Source organism: Cygnus atratus, chromosome 16 (assembly GCF_013377495.2).
Source record: "Cygnus atratus isolate AKBS03 ecotype Queensland, Australia chromosome 16, CAtr_DNAZoo_HiC_assembly, whole genome shotgun sequence".
NCBI classification, from domain to species: domain Eukaryota; kingdom Metazoa; phylum Chordata; class Aves; order Anseriformes; family Anatidae; genus Cygnus; species Cygnus atratus.
In genome coordinates this window covers 7,937,414-7,956,985 of record NC_066377.1, presented here as the reverse complement: position 1 = coordinate 7,956,985, position 19,572 = coordinate 7,937,414, and the positions used below count along the sequence as shown (strand labels likewise).

At 39.4% G+C, this 19,572-nt stretch overlaps 1 protein-coding gene across 1 annotated transcript in view; it reads right to left on the bottom strand.

The window, feature by feature from the left end:
• The window catches only part of ATP9A (ATPase phospholipid transporting 9A (putative)), a 62,594-nt gene that overhangs the window by 26,594 nt on the left and 16,428 nt on the right, over positions 1-19,572 (bottom strand). Inside the window, exons 5-14 of the mRNA XM_035548342.2 lie at positions 16,305-16,363; positions 15,400-15,451; positions 14,731-14,825; positions 13,350-13,430; positions 11,919-11,994; positions 8,930-9,006; positions 8,162-8,322; positions 7,273-7,415; positions 6,053-6,165; positions 2,992-3,204 (exon numbers count right to left, since the gene is read on the bottom strand). Of these exons, the coding sequence (XP_035404235.1) occupies positions 2,992-3,204; positions 6,053-6,165; positions 7,273-7,415; positions 8,162-8,322; positions 8,930-9,006; positions 11,919-11,994; positions 13,350-13,430; positions 14,731-14,825; positions 15,400-15,451; positions 16,305-16,363 (1,070 nt within the window). The remainder of the gene's footprint in view (positions 1-2,991; positions 3,205-6,052; positions 6,166-7,272; positions 7,416-8,161; positions 8,323-8,929; positions 9,007-11,918; positions 11,995-13,349; positions 13,431-14,730; positions 14,826-15,399; positions 15,452-16,304; positions 16,364-19,572) is intronic.

Below are 19,572 nucleotides of genomic sequence, written 5' to 3'. Positions count from 1 at the left end.
GGCCCTGAGACCACAAAAAGGCATGTCAGCAGAAGGGGAAGAATAATGAAGGAAATCCCCCCTCTCCCTTGCTGCTGGGCCCAGGAGCTCTACTTCTTTCAGCCCTTAATGGCCCTCCAGGTGAAGCCCATTCAGCACGGGGAAGTGGGGCTGACCCCTTTTAACTTGCCACCTCCCAGCCTCTGCAGTGCTTCATGAATTGAATTACCAGAGAGGAAAAGTGATATCATTTTGAAGTGTTCCCATCAGAGCCACTACAAGCACTGAAATTACCGTCCCCATTCACCACAAAGCACAATGTGATCGGCCCTGAACACCGGGGGATGACACCAAGGACAACAAGCCACCAGTTCTCCTGCAGGGCCAGGGCACCTGGCCAGGCAATGCGCTCCCAGAGCAGCATGGCACAGAAGAACTTTACTCCACACCCCATAAATCAGCAACTGGAGGGTTTCCTGATCACAGCAAAAAGATGCAAAACATGGAAGATGCAAAGATACGTTGGCAGCTTTAACCAGGATGGAAAACACTCATACACCTTTTCATGAGCCCATGCTGACTGATGAGAAGTCAGCAAGGTTCCTGAGAGCACGCTGGGAGTTTGTAGCTCTGTCCTGGCCAAGTCAGACAAAGATCCATGCATTACAGAGCAGCTACAGGAGCCCGCTGTACCATCCCCTCAACTTTCCTCTTTCTGACAATTAAATTACCCAAGCCACCACTGAAGTGGATATCGACTAATAAATTTAATTCCAAAGGGACAAATTGATCCTTCTGTGCTATGAGTTGCTCTACAAATGTCCCATTTAGGGTTGCCTAGGCACACAGACAACAGGCAGAAACCCATTGATCGGAGCACCCTTTCATGTCCTGGCAGCTGTGGTGGGCTGTCAGGGTTAAAGACTGTTTGCCCAGGAATCCCAGGCACTCTTATCTCTGATCAGATTATATCTATTTCATTTCCCCTGTTAGTTACTGTATGGCTACAACTGACACGCTTGCAGAGCCCCAAGGCTGTAACTGATATCTGAATAAAGATACTTCAAGTCTTCTAAATAGCAGTGTGCACAGGAAACAAATTTAGGAAATCCTGCTTTCTGTTACAGGAAATGAATCCTATGCCAACTGGTAGAAATTACCCGTGCTGTTAAAGTAAAGAGAATACAAGTTTTTGTACTCATTTCATAAACTGACCTTCCCTGCCATGGTAATATTTTATTGATATAGAATTTCAAAGGCTGGCTTTAACAGGAGTCCAAAACCATTCCCCTACAGGGAATGTTATTTAACAGCATCACTCTCTTCTCTAGGACTTGACTTGTGCTGATCCTGCATATTGTACCATCTAGTATGACATACACAGAGCACGTCTAAACAATATTTGTATATCTAAGACCTACAGACGAGATTTCCTCAATGCAGCAAAGCATATCTGATTTCTGAACTCACTGTAATTCTCTACTTAAGACACCACAAGAAAGAAAAAAGAATTTAAACAATAATGTTGGAAGGATTAGTTATCATGCTATAGTGAAATAAACAAACAAACAATAATCCCTTAGGTATTTGAGACAAATTGCTGCATAAATATTTTAAAGACAGAATAATACAAAGCAAAAAAGGAAAAGAAAAATCACTGACTTCACTATATACCACAGCATACATGTAAATAAACAGAGGATTGTGCAAAAATAGCCAGTAAGTGCTTTGGGGGAAAAAAAGGAAAGAAAAAACTTAAATACAGATCACAAAAATTACCATCTGGAAATCATTCAGATCTCATTTCAATCCAAAGGCAGTTGCTTTCTGTAAAGCTGCCTTCATGGGGGAGAGCAACACATTAGAGGAGAAAAGCAGGTAAGCAAAACACAAGACTTTGGTCATGGTGTGGGATCTGCTCGCCAGCTCAAAGCCAGGGAGGGGTAAGCATTTGTTGTCACTGTAGACATACCAACGGAGTGGGGGGAAAAAACAAAGATGCAGCTTTTGTATAATACAGACAAAACCACATTACATGAAATGAATGAATTGCATGCTTGGGAAGAAGAACGCTATAAGGAATGTTTTGAATGGCACAAAATGGGGAGCCTAGCTCTGTATGCCAATCTTTCAATAATACACACACAACAATCTCAGAAACCCGTCTATTTGAGAATTTTTACCTATATGTTGATTTCTATGCAAACAATTTCTTGTCTTTAGCTATAAGGAAAGCTAGTTTCTCTTCTGATGTCAAAGGTGAGAAGTTTATTACCAGAGGGAATTTTGTTTTATCTGGGGCAATACATGGAAGAATCCTCCAAATATAGTCCAATGGCTGATATGATCTCAGTAGGATTCTTATGGAAAGTTTAAAACTCCAGTCTTTCAATGGCATAAACCAAATGTAGTTATACAAGTTAACAGATAAATTGTTTTAGCATAGTTGCACTCAAGAAGATGCGTCACAGTAATCATACGCTAGCACTAATTTTTCAAATATTGCAGAGCATGGCAGAGAGCACTATATCATCAGTTATGTACTCAATCTGCTCTGTAGAGTGCCCAGTAAGAGTCTCCATCAATCCTCTGGAGAACTGCAAATTTCCCCTCTGCTGTACCACTACACGTAGACCTGGCTGGACTAGGTGCTGGTGGAGAAATGGTACAGCACAGATTTGCTTCAAGACCAACTCTGGTTCACTTTGGTTTTCCTGCAGAGCTAACTCAGGCTCCAGATCTGTCCCATCTGCACGGCAAGGGATGCCTCCTCGGTAAGACATGAGACCCAGCAAGACTTCCAACTTTGAACTCCGTCTAGAAGTTTGAACACGTTGCCAACGAGGGACAAGCTGGCTGATGAGAGTGCTCCAACCACCTTCCACAAGTTCCCAAGACACCATTGCCTATAATTTGCTAAATGTCGTCAGCGGAACTTAAAATACTGACCTACAAAATACATCCTGGACAAATCACGAGTGCAGAAACACAAACCAAACTCCGCAAACTGACCTCATCAGGACTAGAGGCCTGGTACACCCTGCAGGAGTCCTCGTAGTGTCTTTCGGCTTCAGCCTGGTCTGTCACCCCATTGGACTCGTACACCGGCGTCACGTTGTGGCACAGTGCAATTGCCTTCACAGCCTCGTGCACTCGGCTGCTCATGGTTTTACGCACCTTGGTGGCTAAGGTAAGGCCTTTCACAGCAGGTGGGTCCTGAGATTGCTTACAAAAAAAAAAAAAGGAATAGAGTCTTATTGGAGAGAAAAAGATTCAAACTGCAACTTTACTTCAGTGAAGAGTATATATGTACTATAGTAGTTTTGCAGACTCTTATGTCCCTTGGAATGAGATGTGCTCACTGTCCTCTAACTCTGACCAGGAATACACTAATTCAATTTATGTATCACAGTTAGTGGTGGAGGAAGGTGTCCACAAAAAATTCACCTAAATTTTTAGAATGGTACATGGAGTAAAGGGCCCTCTGTTACAGATCTACCAAACACCAGTGGATGCAAGACCAAAGTCAGAGGACTTGGTGAAACCACTTTTTGCTCCACAAAAGACCAATGGCTCTGAAAGTTTAGCCTCAGCTGGGTTTCATACGCAAGAGCATATAATTGCTGAAAACAGAAAACAGATGACTTGTATGGACCTAGAAAATCTTAATTACATTCATTTAATTTTTAATACTATTTTTAGTATCAGAATGGGACTCTTCAGATAATTGCACAATTACTAAATTATCCTGGTTGAAGAGGGGACACACAGTGATCTAGTTTCCTGGTCTGTTAACCTTTAGTGTCAAGAGGACAAAAGTTTCGCTTCCAGGTCAAAGGCCACAACGTGGTAAAAATAAGAGCACAGAATAAGAACTACAGTTCAAAATGAATCATTGCCTGCAAATGCTTCTCATTATAAGAAATCTGACTTTGTAATGATAAACGTTTTATGAGACACGTCCTTTACCAGTGTAATTCCATGTGCTACTTTCCACATTCTAGTGATTAGGACACACAAGATTTTCAAATTTACTGTTGCAGTGCATCAGCGCTGTTGCAACAGGCAAAACAAACCAAACAATAGCAAACCCTCAGCTCAAGTACATTTAGATTGATGTACAACTATTCACATACTGGACGACTCACAGTCATCACAACATTCTTAACAAATATTGAATAGTTTGGCAAATAATTAACCAGTAGTCTTCTCTGGAGATTGAGTACAAAATGATGGCAAATAAATTGAAGTCTGGTTTTTTTTGTTAGTTTTTTGTTGTTGTTGTTTTGTATTTAGCAAAAAACGTACAGTTCAGTCATTTAAGAGTCTCAACAGCAAGAGAAGAAGCAGATGCTATTAAGGGCTGTGAAAGCAGAGGAGGGAAAGAGAGAGATGGCTACAGGAGTTAAAGCTACCTGAGACACATGTCAGTGAAAAAGATAATTACTCAAAATACCAAGTATTTAGCAATCATAATATACTTGGTTAAAAGGATACAGTAGCCTGACAGTCTGCCCAGAAAAAAAGCTAGGCCACCAGACAGATTACTGAGGTCAAGGAAAAATGCTGTGTATCTTTACCACCATGAACAAAATCAAAAAATAAACATCCTACTTATGGTAGTGCCTTTTTCCAGGCAAGAATGTTGGCTTCATGTTTCAGTTTGTTGGGTTACAGAAAATGCACTTGAGTCTAAAATCTCTAGAACAAAACAAGAACAATGTGACACGAAAAATCCAGTTCACTAAACGGGGTGTTCATGCTCAAGGAAAAGCACAGGTACCTTGAAAACCACTTCTGTGGTTTCTGTAGGAACGAAGCAATACCACAACTATTGAGACATGAAAAGGCTTGACACAATGCAGGACTAGTAACCCATCACTAACCTCCGCAGATTGCTTCTGTTGAATCACATTTTACAAAAAAAATTCAACTGTCATTAAGTCACAAAAAAGATATTTCTAACTACAGTTGAGAAAACAGTTATTAGCAGAAAATGAAAAATAATGCTTCCATGATTACGTTATTAGTGACAATTCTTAAATCTTTTTATAAGTACTGCTCAGAGGGGTGGCTGGAACATCAGCTGTAGACAGCTGATCCCTCCCCAGCCCCCAATATTACAGTATTTTCAAGTAAAAGTTCATCTCTTGCTATAAGAAAGAACGTCATGCATCTATATGAAATTTCAGCTGATAAATGTCCACTGTAATATGCTAAGGAAATACAGTTTGCTGATCCAGACAGATCTCATGGCACCACCTGGTTATCAGATAAAACAAATAAATTCTAAGAAGTTATACTTAGAATTTCATCCAAAGATGAAGACTTTTTGGATGCTCACTCATCCAGTTACACTGAAAGAGGAATGCAAGGGAAAGATTTCCAAACCACGATTTTCCTGTTCTATACTTTATATCTTGACTTTACCACCTTCTTTAGCTATAGATATTTTTCAAAGCACACATCAGTTATGTGCCATATGAGACTTTCAGAAGCCACTGGTGCACTGTTGAAATAATCCCACTTTCACCATTTTCTTTTTTAACCACCAGGCCTAGAGCAGCAGCAATGGCCCACTGTTCTCCGTTACTGCTTATTGAATACCGATGGCTCCTCTTCCTTTATTACTTCCCCAGTACACAGCATTTCAAACAGCAATTTAATCCACTACACACCATATAACATTTAAAAATATTTAATATTTAATAAATATTTTTAATATTAATATATAATGTAATAATATATGATATATAAAAATATAAAAATATAATAAAATATATATAATAAAAATATAATAAAATAATATATTTATATATTATATAATTATAATATAATTTATAAATATATATTATATATTACATATTATATTATATATTATTATATTATATATAATATGTAATATATAATTTATATAATATATTATATATATGTATAATATATTATATATATATATATGTAATTTTATTTTAATAAATAATATTTAATAGGCAGATCCCTGACATTAATTCACCATTAGCCCAGTGATCTAGAAAACTTTAACAAAGAGTTTAGAAACCCAATTTAATTCTACCTGCGTGTATATGCTGAATATGTGACTCTGCACTTCATCCATGGAGTCCAGGCCGTAAGCCACTGTGCCCAGATGAAGTCTCTTGAAGACCATCTCATTCTGTGTAAGAGTTCCTGTAACAGAAGCAGCACCAACATGGAACATGAACCAACACGTCTATCCCCCAGGGCATGTTCTTGTCCTTGCTGTATCCCAGCTCCAAGAGAAACTGGTCCAGAAGCTCCATCAGTCACTGCACAAGGCTCTCAGCAGAGGCTGAGGCCAAAGGTGACAGTGTTAAAAAAACTCAGGGCAGAATCTCCTGGGAAGCTGTGGTGCACATCACTGTGCCAGTAAGAAAGAATGAGATCCCTTGCGAGAGGGAGTGGAGAGGCAGATGACCTATTTCTCTGTTATCACCAGTGACAGGACCCGTGGGAACAGTGTGAAGCTGAGGCAGGGGAAGTTTAGGCTGGACATCAGGAAGAGGTTCTTCACCGAGAGGGTGGTTGCACACTGGAACAGGCTCCCCAGTGAAGTAGTCACTGCACCAAGCCTGTCTGAATTTAAGAAGAGATTGGACTGTGCACTTAGTCACATGGTCTAAACTTTTGGGCAGACCTGTGCTGTGCCAGGAGTTGGACTGGATGATCCTTATGGGTCCCTTCCAACTCGGGATATTCTATGATTCTATGATAAGATCATTCACCCAAAAGTTGATGCCAGAAAGAGCGGCAGGTGTAGCTCTGGTCCTGCTGGAACCAAAGAAAATTTCTGGGAACACCTTCAACAGAACCAGGAGTTTATGTCAGACAAAGCTTTTGTTTACAGATTAGTCCTTTGTAATCAACTCAACTGTAAAAAGTGAGGATAGCAAAAGGCAGACTGATGGTATGTTTCTGCCCAAACGTGTAAGTTATCTTCATCCAGCTTTAAAAATTAACTCTAAAAGTTGCTTTTGATTTTAAGTCTAACCTCTACTTTTGGTTTAATATCACACTTGAAGCATTCTTTAAAGTAGCATAGTACTCCTGTCCTCTCTTATTTACGATGTGTTCAGAACAACAACAAAAAATCCAAAAAAAATACTTTAAAATGATGAAATCATATTGTCAAAGTGGCAGAAAGTGCATATTTCTCCCAGCCCAAAGAAATCCTACATTATGATCAGTGGCTAGTCAAAAACACAACAAAAAAGAACAACATACCATGACTCGAAACTGTATTTTCTACACACATACCTGTTTTGTCTGTGAGCAAATAGGATATCCTCCCCAGCTGCTCAGGTATAGTGCTGGATCGAACCACAGTCCCAGGGATTTTGGAATCTCTGCGGATCACCCAGCTATAGACAATTTTCCCCATGTCCAGATTCACACGCAAACTATGCAGGAGGAATGGGAAAAAGAAAAAGGAAGTGTATCTGCATTAAAACTTTGGAAAAAATCACTGTGAATTGCGACAATGCAATAGAAGGACAGGCCTTCCATACTGAATTTGAGCAGCCAAAGAGGGAATTTAGGGAGAAGTATATTCAAAATGAGTGGTTGAGTGGCAGATGGGGAGAACTGCGCACTGCTGCAGTGGTACTGTGACTCAAAAGGATATATGACAAAATTATATTGAGAACGGATATAATTTGAGAGGATGATGGACACAGACACATAAGGACAGTGTGATTGATAAGCAGACAGCAGGTTAAAAATGGAACTGAAACGAATCCCTGACCTACACTGAAAATAACAATCTGCGTATTAATATAGCACAATTAAATATTAAAATTTCAGCCCATTTTTAAAGGCAGTTGAATCCTATTATACTACATGCTGTATAAATCTCTCTCCTCTACTTTTGCTCTTATCAGAGTAACCAGGCAGCCTGAACACAGAGACAGGGGCCTTAAATGACTAATCTGCAGCCTAAATTAGCGAGCACAGACAGGCTAAAACACTAAACAAATTCAGCAGAAACAACAAAACAACTTTTAACAGTAATTTGATTTCTATTTCTAAATTTATTTAGTTGTCAAATGAGGAACACATAAGACTGTACATGACTGTTCACATTAGAAGTGTGGAGGAGGATGCAAAGGAAGCAGTATCTTGCTGGGAGAACTAGCAGTCGACTCACCTAATAGGAATAATGTTTGAGAACAGAAGGAGAAATCTTATGATCTGAAGATACCAACGGCCAGCAAAATGTTGAAGGGCCACCATGACAAGTGAGACCACGACAAGAGCCCCAAACAGGATCTTGGTAAGACAGTTCACTTCCAAATCAAAGAGACCAATCTAAAGAAATAAAATTGAGACATTTCAATCACACTAGTGCAGGTGTTAGCTCCATTTAATATTCACAAAGAGAACGAGCTGCTATATCCAACGAGCTGCCCCTCAACAGTCATTAACTTTTTTCATATAAAACACTATAAACATATTTAAATTTATAAACGATACTGTTCTAGCTTACTAAATAAGAGTTCCATCCTTTGGAAGCTGAGGAGTGCATGAAGAAGTGTGAAAGACTCATGCTGTCAAAAGCTGCAGACTGTATAAACATACCCACACCTTGTCTTAACTTTGCTATAATGGAAGAATGCAGCAAAATAAACCTTCCCATTCTATCTGGGTCTATTTTATTATAGCCACAGAAAATAAAAGTGTTACCATTGTCAAAAAGCGAGCAGATACTTGTAGTTAGGATCAAAAAAATAAAATAGGTCTCTGATAATGGTAACTATCTTAAATCATAGGTTGGAAGATATAAATCATTTGTAGGATGTTGTTCCTACAGTGTGTACACATAGCATTTGTAAATATATATATACATATATTTTAAATGTTAAATTTCTGCCCCTTTTTATTATAAGATAATTATTACTTATTATCCTTACCCTACCTTACTTCTTGGGTTTGAAGTATTCATCACACTGCGCAGTTCCCTTCCAGTGTAGAGGACAACTCCCACAACAGTACCTGAACAAAACATACATCAGCCTAAGAAAAACAATCTCCATTTGTCTTCTCTGAAAAATGCTTGTTAGATACACATGCTCTACAGTTGAAATGGACTTTTAGCAGGTTAATTTCTAATGCAATAACAATCAGAGTAGAAAGGCCAGCACTTGAAATATAAAATCCATGAAAACAGATGCTGAACAGAAGACATCCTACTGGAAGTCAGCAAGTCTTCAACCACACTGCCCTTATGATTGGGCTTGTTCCAACTGGGTTGGACAGACTGTAGCAGCTAAAGAGCATGGAAAGAGAAATCAAGAGTTTTGCTCTCTTGGCTTCTCCTTAACCCCTTTTGATGTAAGCTGTTATTCCTCAATATAAATAAAAGCTGCTGAGGAAGAAGGATTTCTTGTGTTTCCTCCCACCACTCTGAACCTCACTCAGGTGTGCTAAGTTTGCCTTACTTCAGATAGCGGTCCTCCATTGTAAGTGCGTCTAAATTAGTGCTCTGGACTGTAGTTGTTCTTTATTGGTGAAGTCTGCCACAATCAGAATAAAACCAATTATTTCCAACAGCTTTTATAGATAGAATTACCTTATTTTAAAATCTACGTTTTAGTTTAAATTAAGTATTTGTTTAATAGCAGAAAGGCAAATCATACCAACTCCCACCTTACTGCAACAGATGGAGCTGCTGGGAGCCCATCTATGTATTTTAATGCTATGTTCCACAGTTTCTAAAGAGCTCTCTTTTGCTCTCTTTTCTTACTGCAGAAATATAATACAGTTTAGTACCATAAACCACTGTTCTTCTACAGGTTTCTCTTAAAGCCTTTGCAAAAAGCCATTAAGAAAAAGCTAGCTACAGTCAAGAGTTTTAAAGCTGCTATTGCTGAAGTCAAAGTTTCTACTAGAAAATTTTAGGGGTCTATAAAAATGGATAAAAACAACACTGGGGAAAAAAAAAGCACTGTTGCTCTGTTGCTAATACATTGCCATTTTATACTCCACTATTCCCCTGCTCCCATTAGCGACAGAAGTTTTAACAAGCTGCAAGTGAATTATTATCAAATAAGATTAATTCAAAAGAGGTGGTTTCTAAAAATGCTGGGAAACATTCCTTTGGAAAAAAAAAAAAAAAACATAGCACAACAAGAAGTCACTGGAGCCAGATGGCAGGAGGTGGTAAGATCATCACAATTCAAATCAGCAGATGGCACAGCTACTCCAAATCAACTGCAGAGTCAGACCCGCTCCTACTACAGTAGCAGATGGAGAAAGTCACATAGCTCTGCTTTACCTTACAAGCAAAAGCTGCCCTAGTGAGATGGCATCACTATGGCTTGACAGCTTTTGCTTACAGAAGAAGAAAAATGATATCCACGTTTTCTCCAAACCAATAGGTTTTCCTTACAGAAATGACCTCCACCACGCTATTTATTATTGCCATAGGAAAAACAAAACTGAATTTAAATTGATCAAGTCGGTCAAAATAAGGGGAAAAAAAGTACCGGGGCTAGAAAACAGCTTGAAGACATGCTGGTATGTGTATAAATAGTGTTTCTAATCATTTTATGGCTATCCAAAACAGACTTCATTGTACAAACCAGCTGAAATTACAAGAACATCTGCAAACATTATTCTTACTAGCTGAACTCCCAAAGATATCTATCTACAAATAACTTTGTTCATACTCAGAAAGAAGGGTTAGATTTCACCCTCAGTAGGCTGGCTGTGAGCCTGCTCAGGGCAGGACAGCATCTTCCTCCCGTCAGCCGCACTGCTCGTGGCAGCACACACCTGCGCTATGCTCAGCTGTGGCATCAGCCCGAAAGCTTCCATGCAAGAGGTAAGAAAGCCCCTGTGGGAAAGGGGGCTGTGGGGAAAATTGCCATACAAGTCAGAATCACAAGGGAAGTGGCTTTCTTTTCCCATGTATTTGTTCCAAAGCAGGATGGACTGAGGCTCACACATTAAGCAGCCTGTTCCGTATGTGAAACTGCCAGTCCCAAAACATCTGAGTGGTTTTACACTCAGAAGGGAGGAAGGCAGGTTACCTACTGCATAACATTACTCATCCCTAAATATAATTTACTTGACTAAATAATACTTGGCCAACTAGATTTTTATGACCCTTTGGTCACATCCTGTGACAATATTGAGATGTGTTTCAACTAGGAGTCTGAGCAGGTGTAGATGGAAACATACAGGAATAAAATCTATTTATTATATTCTGCTTTTTTAAAAGAGCAAATCAAAATCTTTTCAATGCTTCACAAAGTCTTTGGAAGTTCGTGTTCCTTCCCATTATTATTAATTCCATGTACACCTTGATACAGCACTCTGAAGTCCCTCCATTCAACAGCTTCAATTCCACCCCTGCATTACAGAATTTCACTTTCCTCCAGCTACTGTCCTGTAAATCTTGCAGGCATGCTAGGCAGGAGAAGAGCAAGGCTTTTATTTTGACAGACCTCTACAAGAGAGCATTGATTAATCTCAGGCCTTGCGAGCTTATTGTATACGTAACGAAAACGTGTCAAAGGTTTTATTTTTTTCTTTTAAAAATACGTAAGACAAACTCAATGGAAGCAGTTACCTGGAAATCTTTCATCTTAGCTTCTGTTACCAGAATCTATTTGACACCATTTCTGTTACAGATTAGGATGTCAATGCGGAGAGCAATTAAGTGCTATTCTGGTCCTAGATGCTAAAGAAGTGCCCAAAGGCCACTCCAATTCTTTCTCATCTAGGAATGTCCAAGAGGCAATTAGACGTCAGTCTTGCTCCCCAGAGGTGTTAGGACAAGTGGGAAACCTCACTCTGACTGCTAATTTCTCCAACTGACAGAGATTATTTCATTACAAAAAGACCTTTAAAAATTGTTAACATATTCCCTCAAAAAAAATTGACACATGCCTCCATCTTACCTGATGCAATCACTGTGCTGGCCCATAGAGTGTTTTCTATGCTTAAACTTTCATTCACAGAAGGGTCACTGTCCTCCTACAACAAAAATAAAAAAACATGTCAGTAATTTAAAAGACTATTGGATGACAGAGTTACACACGGGTGTTTGCAGAGCAATGCTGGGGGAATTGATAGAGAGCTTCTAGATAAGATTGAGGATTTTCAGAAACACAGTTAAATCTCTGGCTAGGTTAAAAACCAACACTTGATTTCAGTGGAGAAAGGAAGGGGTGGAAAAAAAATAAATCTATTAAGATACCTGTTCCTGCTGAAGGACCCTGGGAATCAGAAACGAGAAAGGGATTTGTCAGAAGCTCACCAGGGACTACAGGGAAATGTTTTCCTCACTTGGTCCACGCAGATTAATAGCATTTTGCCTTCTACTGTGAGACCTCACTGAGATCCAATTTGGACTGCTCAGTGATGCCTGGAAACTTGTCTGATGCATGCCAGAGAACAGTTTCAAGAAAATCTGATTCCTCTTAGGCACCAAAAGATTAATTCTACGGGACCGTACTTTTGCATAAGCAAGTAAATTAATATATGCCCAGGGTTTATACAACAACTGCCTAAATAAGCCACCCAAACTTCTAATCCATACTACCACCATTAATCAGATTAAACCATGCCTCAAAGATAAAAAGAGCAAAACTTACAATTTTGAACTGAAATACTAGCAAACAACTTCTACAAGCTGTAACTGTCTCCCATTTGTTACAAAAGCTTTTGCCCTCTGAAAATTCCCCAAGGGTATTAGATGTATTTCTTAATGTTTTCATAATCCCAGTGAGAGGGGAGGGAAGGAGAGAGGGGAAAAAAAGAAAAAAATCACCACAACCTTTTGCCCCAAATAGGCAGCACATCTTCCCAAGAAGTCAGAAGACACATATTCTGTGATATTTCACAGAGGGTCTGAGCCACCGCCCTCTGAGGGCAGATATAACGAAGTTCACACAGGTTGCATGCAACAACTGAAGGCAAAAAAAAATTGACTCACAATTAAGACTGATCTATCCAAGAACCTCTACTTTTTCACCAGTAAACAACTTTAATCCTGCAGTGATCGTGGTGGTCCAGATTTCATTCTGAACACCATGCACATGTAACTACCAATCTTAGTCCAAATGTTGGACCTAATACTTTAACAGCAAGAACCCTAATCTCAAACAGTCTATTATGTTGTTTCCAAGTCAAAGCTTCAATAAGCATATTTTTATGTCAGATTTATTACATGTATTTTATGGAGGGTGCAAAAACAAAAACAAAGAAAGGGTACAAGGAATGACAAGACTTCACCACTTCTCCTGAAAGAGTCTGGCATCCTGTGATTCAGCAGGTTTGCACAGAAAACACTACATACATTATTTCAAGCATATCTAAGTAGGACTTACCCTTGTGAAGGTTCCCACAAAATTATGTATGTCAATATTGGGCTCTTCTGCATATACATAGGATCGGATTTGCAGTAGGTCCTAAAAACAGACATGTTTTAGCAGGCAGTTAGATAACCACATTTTAATAATGTATCAATGTTTCTAACAAAATACTTTGAGCAAAAGTTACTTAATCAAGTTAAGATAATAATTAAATTATACTCCTTACTTGAGTTCAGCTAAGAGAAAATACAACTGTTATACCAGCTTTACTGAAAAGTACTTATCTGAGAATATTTACTGAAACAATAACAAAGGCTCCTGGGAACTACTTAGTTGTTGGTGCCCCAGACAAGCAATTTCAGCCTGAGTAATCAAGCTAGCCTAAAACACTTACTACTGTTTATCAAAAAAAGATTTGGATTAGTTTTCCAAGGCAACCAAGGAACATCCTACCACTAGGTATTCAGTTTGAGATGCTAGTGTCACTGGGAACAGTTCTACGGTGACAAGAGACATGCCAATTCTGAAAAGAATTTCCACTGCTGACTCCTACACTTGTGAACTATTCACTCCATCATGGAGAGAACATTTCTCTTCAAAGTCTTGGTATAAAAAAAACTTCTTGCACTTTTTACAGACAGAACATCAATAAAACAGGTACACAGATTCCCCCTTTTTCTTTTCTTTTTTTTTTTTTTTTTTTTAAAGACACAAACTTCCTTAGCTAGAGAGTAGTCAGCTAGGGTAAATTACTTTAGCTAGAGAGTAGTTTAGTTAGGAAACAGCATGTCTGATGGAGGTTATACACTTGTTTCGGATCATACAGTGGAGCATCCATGGTGACAATCCCTCCTTTTATGGCAGAGAGTAATGCAAGTTTAACTTCTGAAGCCACTTCATGAAATCGGATGACTTGTGTCTCAGTATACTGCACTCCAGTGAATGAAAGGGGGAATTTGAGAAGTACAAGGGTACCTATGCCGCAGTAAGACCTACCCTGTAGTAAGTTACTGCAATGGACTCTGGAAAGTAAAAAGAAAACAGGAGCACCCTGCCATGAGTCACCTCCTGCTGCAAAGCCACTCCCTAGCTGCCAGCCCCAGCGCCCTTCTGTCCATGCAGCTTTGCAGTGACAGCTGTGTGGCACCGAGACACCCAGCTTCACCTTACCTGACATCTTGCCTGGAGCTCAGGAAGAGCTGTTTTACTCTTAGTTTCAGTACCAGACACTCTTTGCTGCCAGAGCTAGCCTGGAACATGCACTGAGCCCTGTGCAAAACAATGCTAAACTAACCCGCTTCTCGAAACAGCCCATTAACTGAAGCATCTGAACACTTTTCAGGAAAATCAGACATCCATATTTAACAACTAGAGTATTTTTAAAAAGGCAGCTTACAGAAGCAGTTGGCAATCTCTGAGTACAGGTAACTGGCAGCCGCAGTTTCCAGTCTGTCTCGCCATCCAGCTGGTCAGTGCGGAGGAAGCAAGACCCTGTGGAGTTTCAACAACAGTTAGTGCTCTTTCTAGATCTCCCTTATGTACACCTATAGCTCTTGAAATGGTTTTGTTCCTAGCACACCTTTCTTTTTTTGGTATCTGATTTAAAGTAGTACTTATTAATAAGGTAAGAATCAAGGAATTATATTCTTGCATCACACATTCATTTCCTTCCACTAGTCCAAAATAGTGAGACTCTGCTCTGTATCTTTAAGACATTTGAAATATTCTTATTAGTCATGTTTTGTAAGCCTTCCAATCAAGCATTTCCTTATCCCACACTTGACAAAACAAACCTGAACAGCAAGTAAAATGATTTACATCTATAACGCACAGCATTTTGCAACCCCATTCATTTACTCTGGGTTCAAATAACTACATTCTTGGATTAGCAAACAAAAGCAGAGTGTAACATCCTGAAAACTGGCAGTCCATCAAAGCCTTTGAATTCCCGGTCGCTCCAAAATTTTACTATTATCTATTTCTTTCACATTTCCAAAAGATAATTTTCTCTAAACAACCAGTGAAAGGTTAATGGCTATTTTGACAATTGGTTCCAGATGTTTACCATTCTTCTCCGACGTCCTCAGGAAGATCATGTCAGCAGGGACCCGCTGGTTCTGTTACAAGAAGAAAGGCCATTATTGTGCATAGACCCTGCACGCATGTGCAGCCTCCTTCCACAGCCCCAGTGACAAGCAAAGGGGCTATGGAGGAGAAAGTATTTCTTTGTCAGACTGAAGGTTGGTGTTCATTTTGCTTTGAATCCTAAATTTGCTTCCCTGCAGAATAATAACTGGTGCCAGCTCCCACTGACCAGACTGGCCAATGTCTAGGTTTACAAAAGAGCTAGTGAGTAATTCTAGAAGAAGAAATTTCAAACTAATGCCGGCTTCCTTCCAAGAAGCCCTATGCTAGAAGAAAGCAAGTATCTGAAATCTACAGGTACCAGCTCTTTTTTTTTTTTTTGACTGAATATGTTCATCCTAACAGTTTTAGAGAACATAGATATTTGCACGGAGTGTGCGTGTGAAGAAAATAAATGGATGAAAAAACCACAAACTTGTACAAAAGGGAGAATACACTTGTACACTCCAGTGCCTGCAAATGGATCCCTCTCCCCATACTTGTGTTGGTTACACCAAGCAACATTATGATGTTGCAGTTGTATCAGGCATTTAACCCGTGTCCAACAGTCAAAGGTAAGGGCCAGAGAGTCTTTATCTTGCTATGGTGCAATCGGAAAACGTAGCTTATCCACAGATTTGCTCTCATTTTTAAGGACAATGATGCTGTTTCCAGGGCTGGGGGGAAAAAGGGAGAGACCCTGAAAAGTGATTAAATATCATAACTAATGTTCAACACTCAATATTCTGAACCTACCATAAAAAAAATACAACTTCAAAATATCTCATTTTCAATGGTCTTGCAAGAAACATACTTTACAAAAAAGACAGACATGTAGAGGCTAACCTTTTCAACAATGATGAGGTCGCCTACTTGTATATTAGAGCTCTTCACCTTCACAGTCCCTGCAGAGGAAAGACACCAGTACATCACAGCCACGCCTTGCAGCAGCAGGACCGGGCTCGGGGTGCTGCCTGTCACCCTCTAGTGACAACTCTGACACAAGCCATCAAACCCAGGAATTTGAAAACACTTCCAGCATGCGCCAGGCAGACAATAGTGCAAACACAGGAAAGCTACAACAGGGAACCATGAGCTCATGACCCCTCTTCCCCAAGTGGATGAAAATTTAAAGCTGAACTCTCCGAAGCAAGACCTGGAAGCCACAATTAAAAGGGGCACATCTTAAAAACCAGGCTCATTTCCTCCTGCGCCACAGCTCTCGTGTCTGGCTCAGCTCGACCTCCTCTCCTCGGCCTCTGTGTGGACACAGCCCGAACAAACCCCACAGAGCACGAGTCCCCCAGAAAACACCTATGTATTTATTTCTTTGCAGCTCTCAAGCATTTCCCAGTTGCTTTAAAACAGGGGATTAATTTCACAATTGGCTAGTAATTTCAAATCATTAGCCAGCTCTAGATTTGACTTCGCAGACTAACTAGTGATTTATAATCAGTTAATGTGAACCCTGCCTCTAAGTGTCTGTCTGTTATATTTCAACAAAAGCCTCTTTAATCTGCTGTGATTTGAGTGGAAGTGGGGGAGGCACGTGGGAGCTCACCCCGGCACGGACAACACTCCTACTGTACCTCCAAATTCAGGGGCTAACTGGCCAGATAGCAGCTCAGGGGGAAAGGAGAAGGGGGAAGGGAGGGGAGCAGAAATTAGCACAAAGCACAAAGGTCACTAGGATTTTACTACTGGCAGTCCCTTCATTAGCATCCTTCTCAGGATATGCTTCAGTGTTTCTGCTCCAAATTAACAATGAAAGCCTTTCTGGGCTCCCGGCAGCCTGCTGCTTTGGTGACACACTGCGGGCTTAACAACATGCTTCATCACTGCTGCTAATAAATGCAGACTTCCTTACATGCTGTAATTATTCCTACAAATTATAAGCAGTCATGGCCCATTTCACAAATATCTCATAGGTCTTTTGCAGATTCTGGGTTTTGCCTTGTGAGAGTTTTAGTTGAAAAAAAGTAAACAAAACAAATGCCGGGCTAAAGACATCTCTGCTGCGGCAGGAAGCATACGGGGGATTAAGAGTCCATTACGCAGAGGCTTGAAAAGAAAAGCCGCACTCAGAGAGGATCCCAAAAAGCATCCCTGGCAGTCCTCTGTATGGGCTATACAAAGTTAGGTACTCTGACACTAAAAGGGTCTGACAGATAACATCTCTTCCTCCCCTTTTAATACGGTTATTCATGAAACAACAAAAAGTGCTTTTGAATATTCTTCTGTGCACAGGAGGACACGAACCGAGCCCTCTGCACACAGGCACCGCAACTCCTGCACCACTGCACTAAGAAAAGTTCTTGGCAGTATAGGTGCGTTCAACCATATTTTATGTATTTCTCTTAAAGATCACAAGGATTGAGCTAGTGACTGCCAGTATAGGCAGCACTACTTGCAGGGGTCAGGCACGGAAAATTTTGTATCACTTAATGAAATAAATTCATGATGAAAAATAAAATTGGGCAAAGTTACAATACCATTATTTCCTACTGTTATGCATGTAAAGGGCTTTCTAGATCACTGTTCTGAAAACAATGTTAACTGCTCCAAAATTTTTTCCATTAAAAAAAAAAAAAAGCAACTGGAGCAGATCTGCCTTGTATCGATAACTGTCAATTATCCTCCCAACCTCAGCTGGTTTTAAGTAAAAGAAGGAGAGGACCTTTCTAACCAATATGCATTTTTATAACTCTTGTATACATGAGATGCCCTTTTCAGGCAGCAAAGCTAATTCTGCTTTTCCAGCCCTACTCCTGGACTCTCGTGGATGACATCTCTCAGTATGTACCATATGTCCCACTAAGAAGGCGCAGGACCAGATGTTTCCTTTGACTCAGGACTCCCATAAAGCAACTTACTTGAATTAGTTTTATTTTGATCTTGGGAATTCTGTAATTCCTTTTTCTTTCTGTGGGGAAACTAGCTCCTAAACATTGGATGTTTTCTCACACATGTTTAAGAAACTAGCTAATAATACTAATAACACAACTGCTTCATTTCTCAATATCGCTCTACTATTAAAATATTTTTGTAATAACAAATTACTGCTTTTATAAATACATCTAGAAGTGCTTTCTTCCACACACACCTAGGTGTATTTAGCATTTACATTGTTTCCAGTTCGTATTTTCAAAAGTTAATCAGAATAAAGTCAGTGGTTAACAAAATTAAAAAAAAAAAGTCTTGATCTCTTATGTTAAATTAAGTTAGTTAAGTTCTTAAAATTTGCTTGACACTTGTTTCATTCTCTGCTATGTTCTGATGTTTGTTGGTTTTTTGTTTTTTTTTTTTTGATAATAGATAGGGAGACAATGTAGTGCAAGTACTTTGTTCCAACTTCATCTATGTCCTTTGGAATTACCACAAAATTTGCAGTGTGAGGGATATAACAAAGCAGATTATTTAAAGTATCAAATATATTAGCCAGGAGAGAAACCTTTTTCTACCATGTGAGTACTAAAGTCAAGATCTCACAATAAATATGCGCGGCTTCTACAGCTTGGTTCAAAATACTTAATTTGGAATTAAAGATTAAGCCAGAGGTTTATTAAAACAAGTCAAATGCATCTGAAGAAACAAAAGGGTGGTTTGGATGTGCTGCAACAAAGTTTTGGCTTTTGCAGCTTTATGCTGTATAAACTGTGGAGCAGGACTCAGAGGGTTTGGGAAAATATTGTTTTTATATGGCTGGTAAATGCCAATGATCTGTATCTTAAGTAACACCCCTCAGTAGGAGGTCTCTTCCCATTGCTTTCTGTAGAGTTTCTCTCTATTATGCAGTGTTACCCGGGGAGGGGGAGTGAGAGAGAAGAAAAACAAACCAAGAATTTGCAAGCACAGTTCTAGCTTTCTATCAAGCAGAAAGTCAGCACACAGACTTTTGAACACAAGGAGGCTTGTAGGTTTATGAATAGGGGATTGAAATTTGATTATTTTTTATTACAATCCAAACAACTGTCTTTTATATAAAGAGCTTTCTATTAAAAAAAAACCTTCTGGTTTCAACATTTTGGAACATAAATGGATCATAATGGTAGAAAGAAAAGAAAGGTTCAGGGTGCCTTTTTTTTTTTTCTCCTTATGATGTTATGTAAAATAA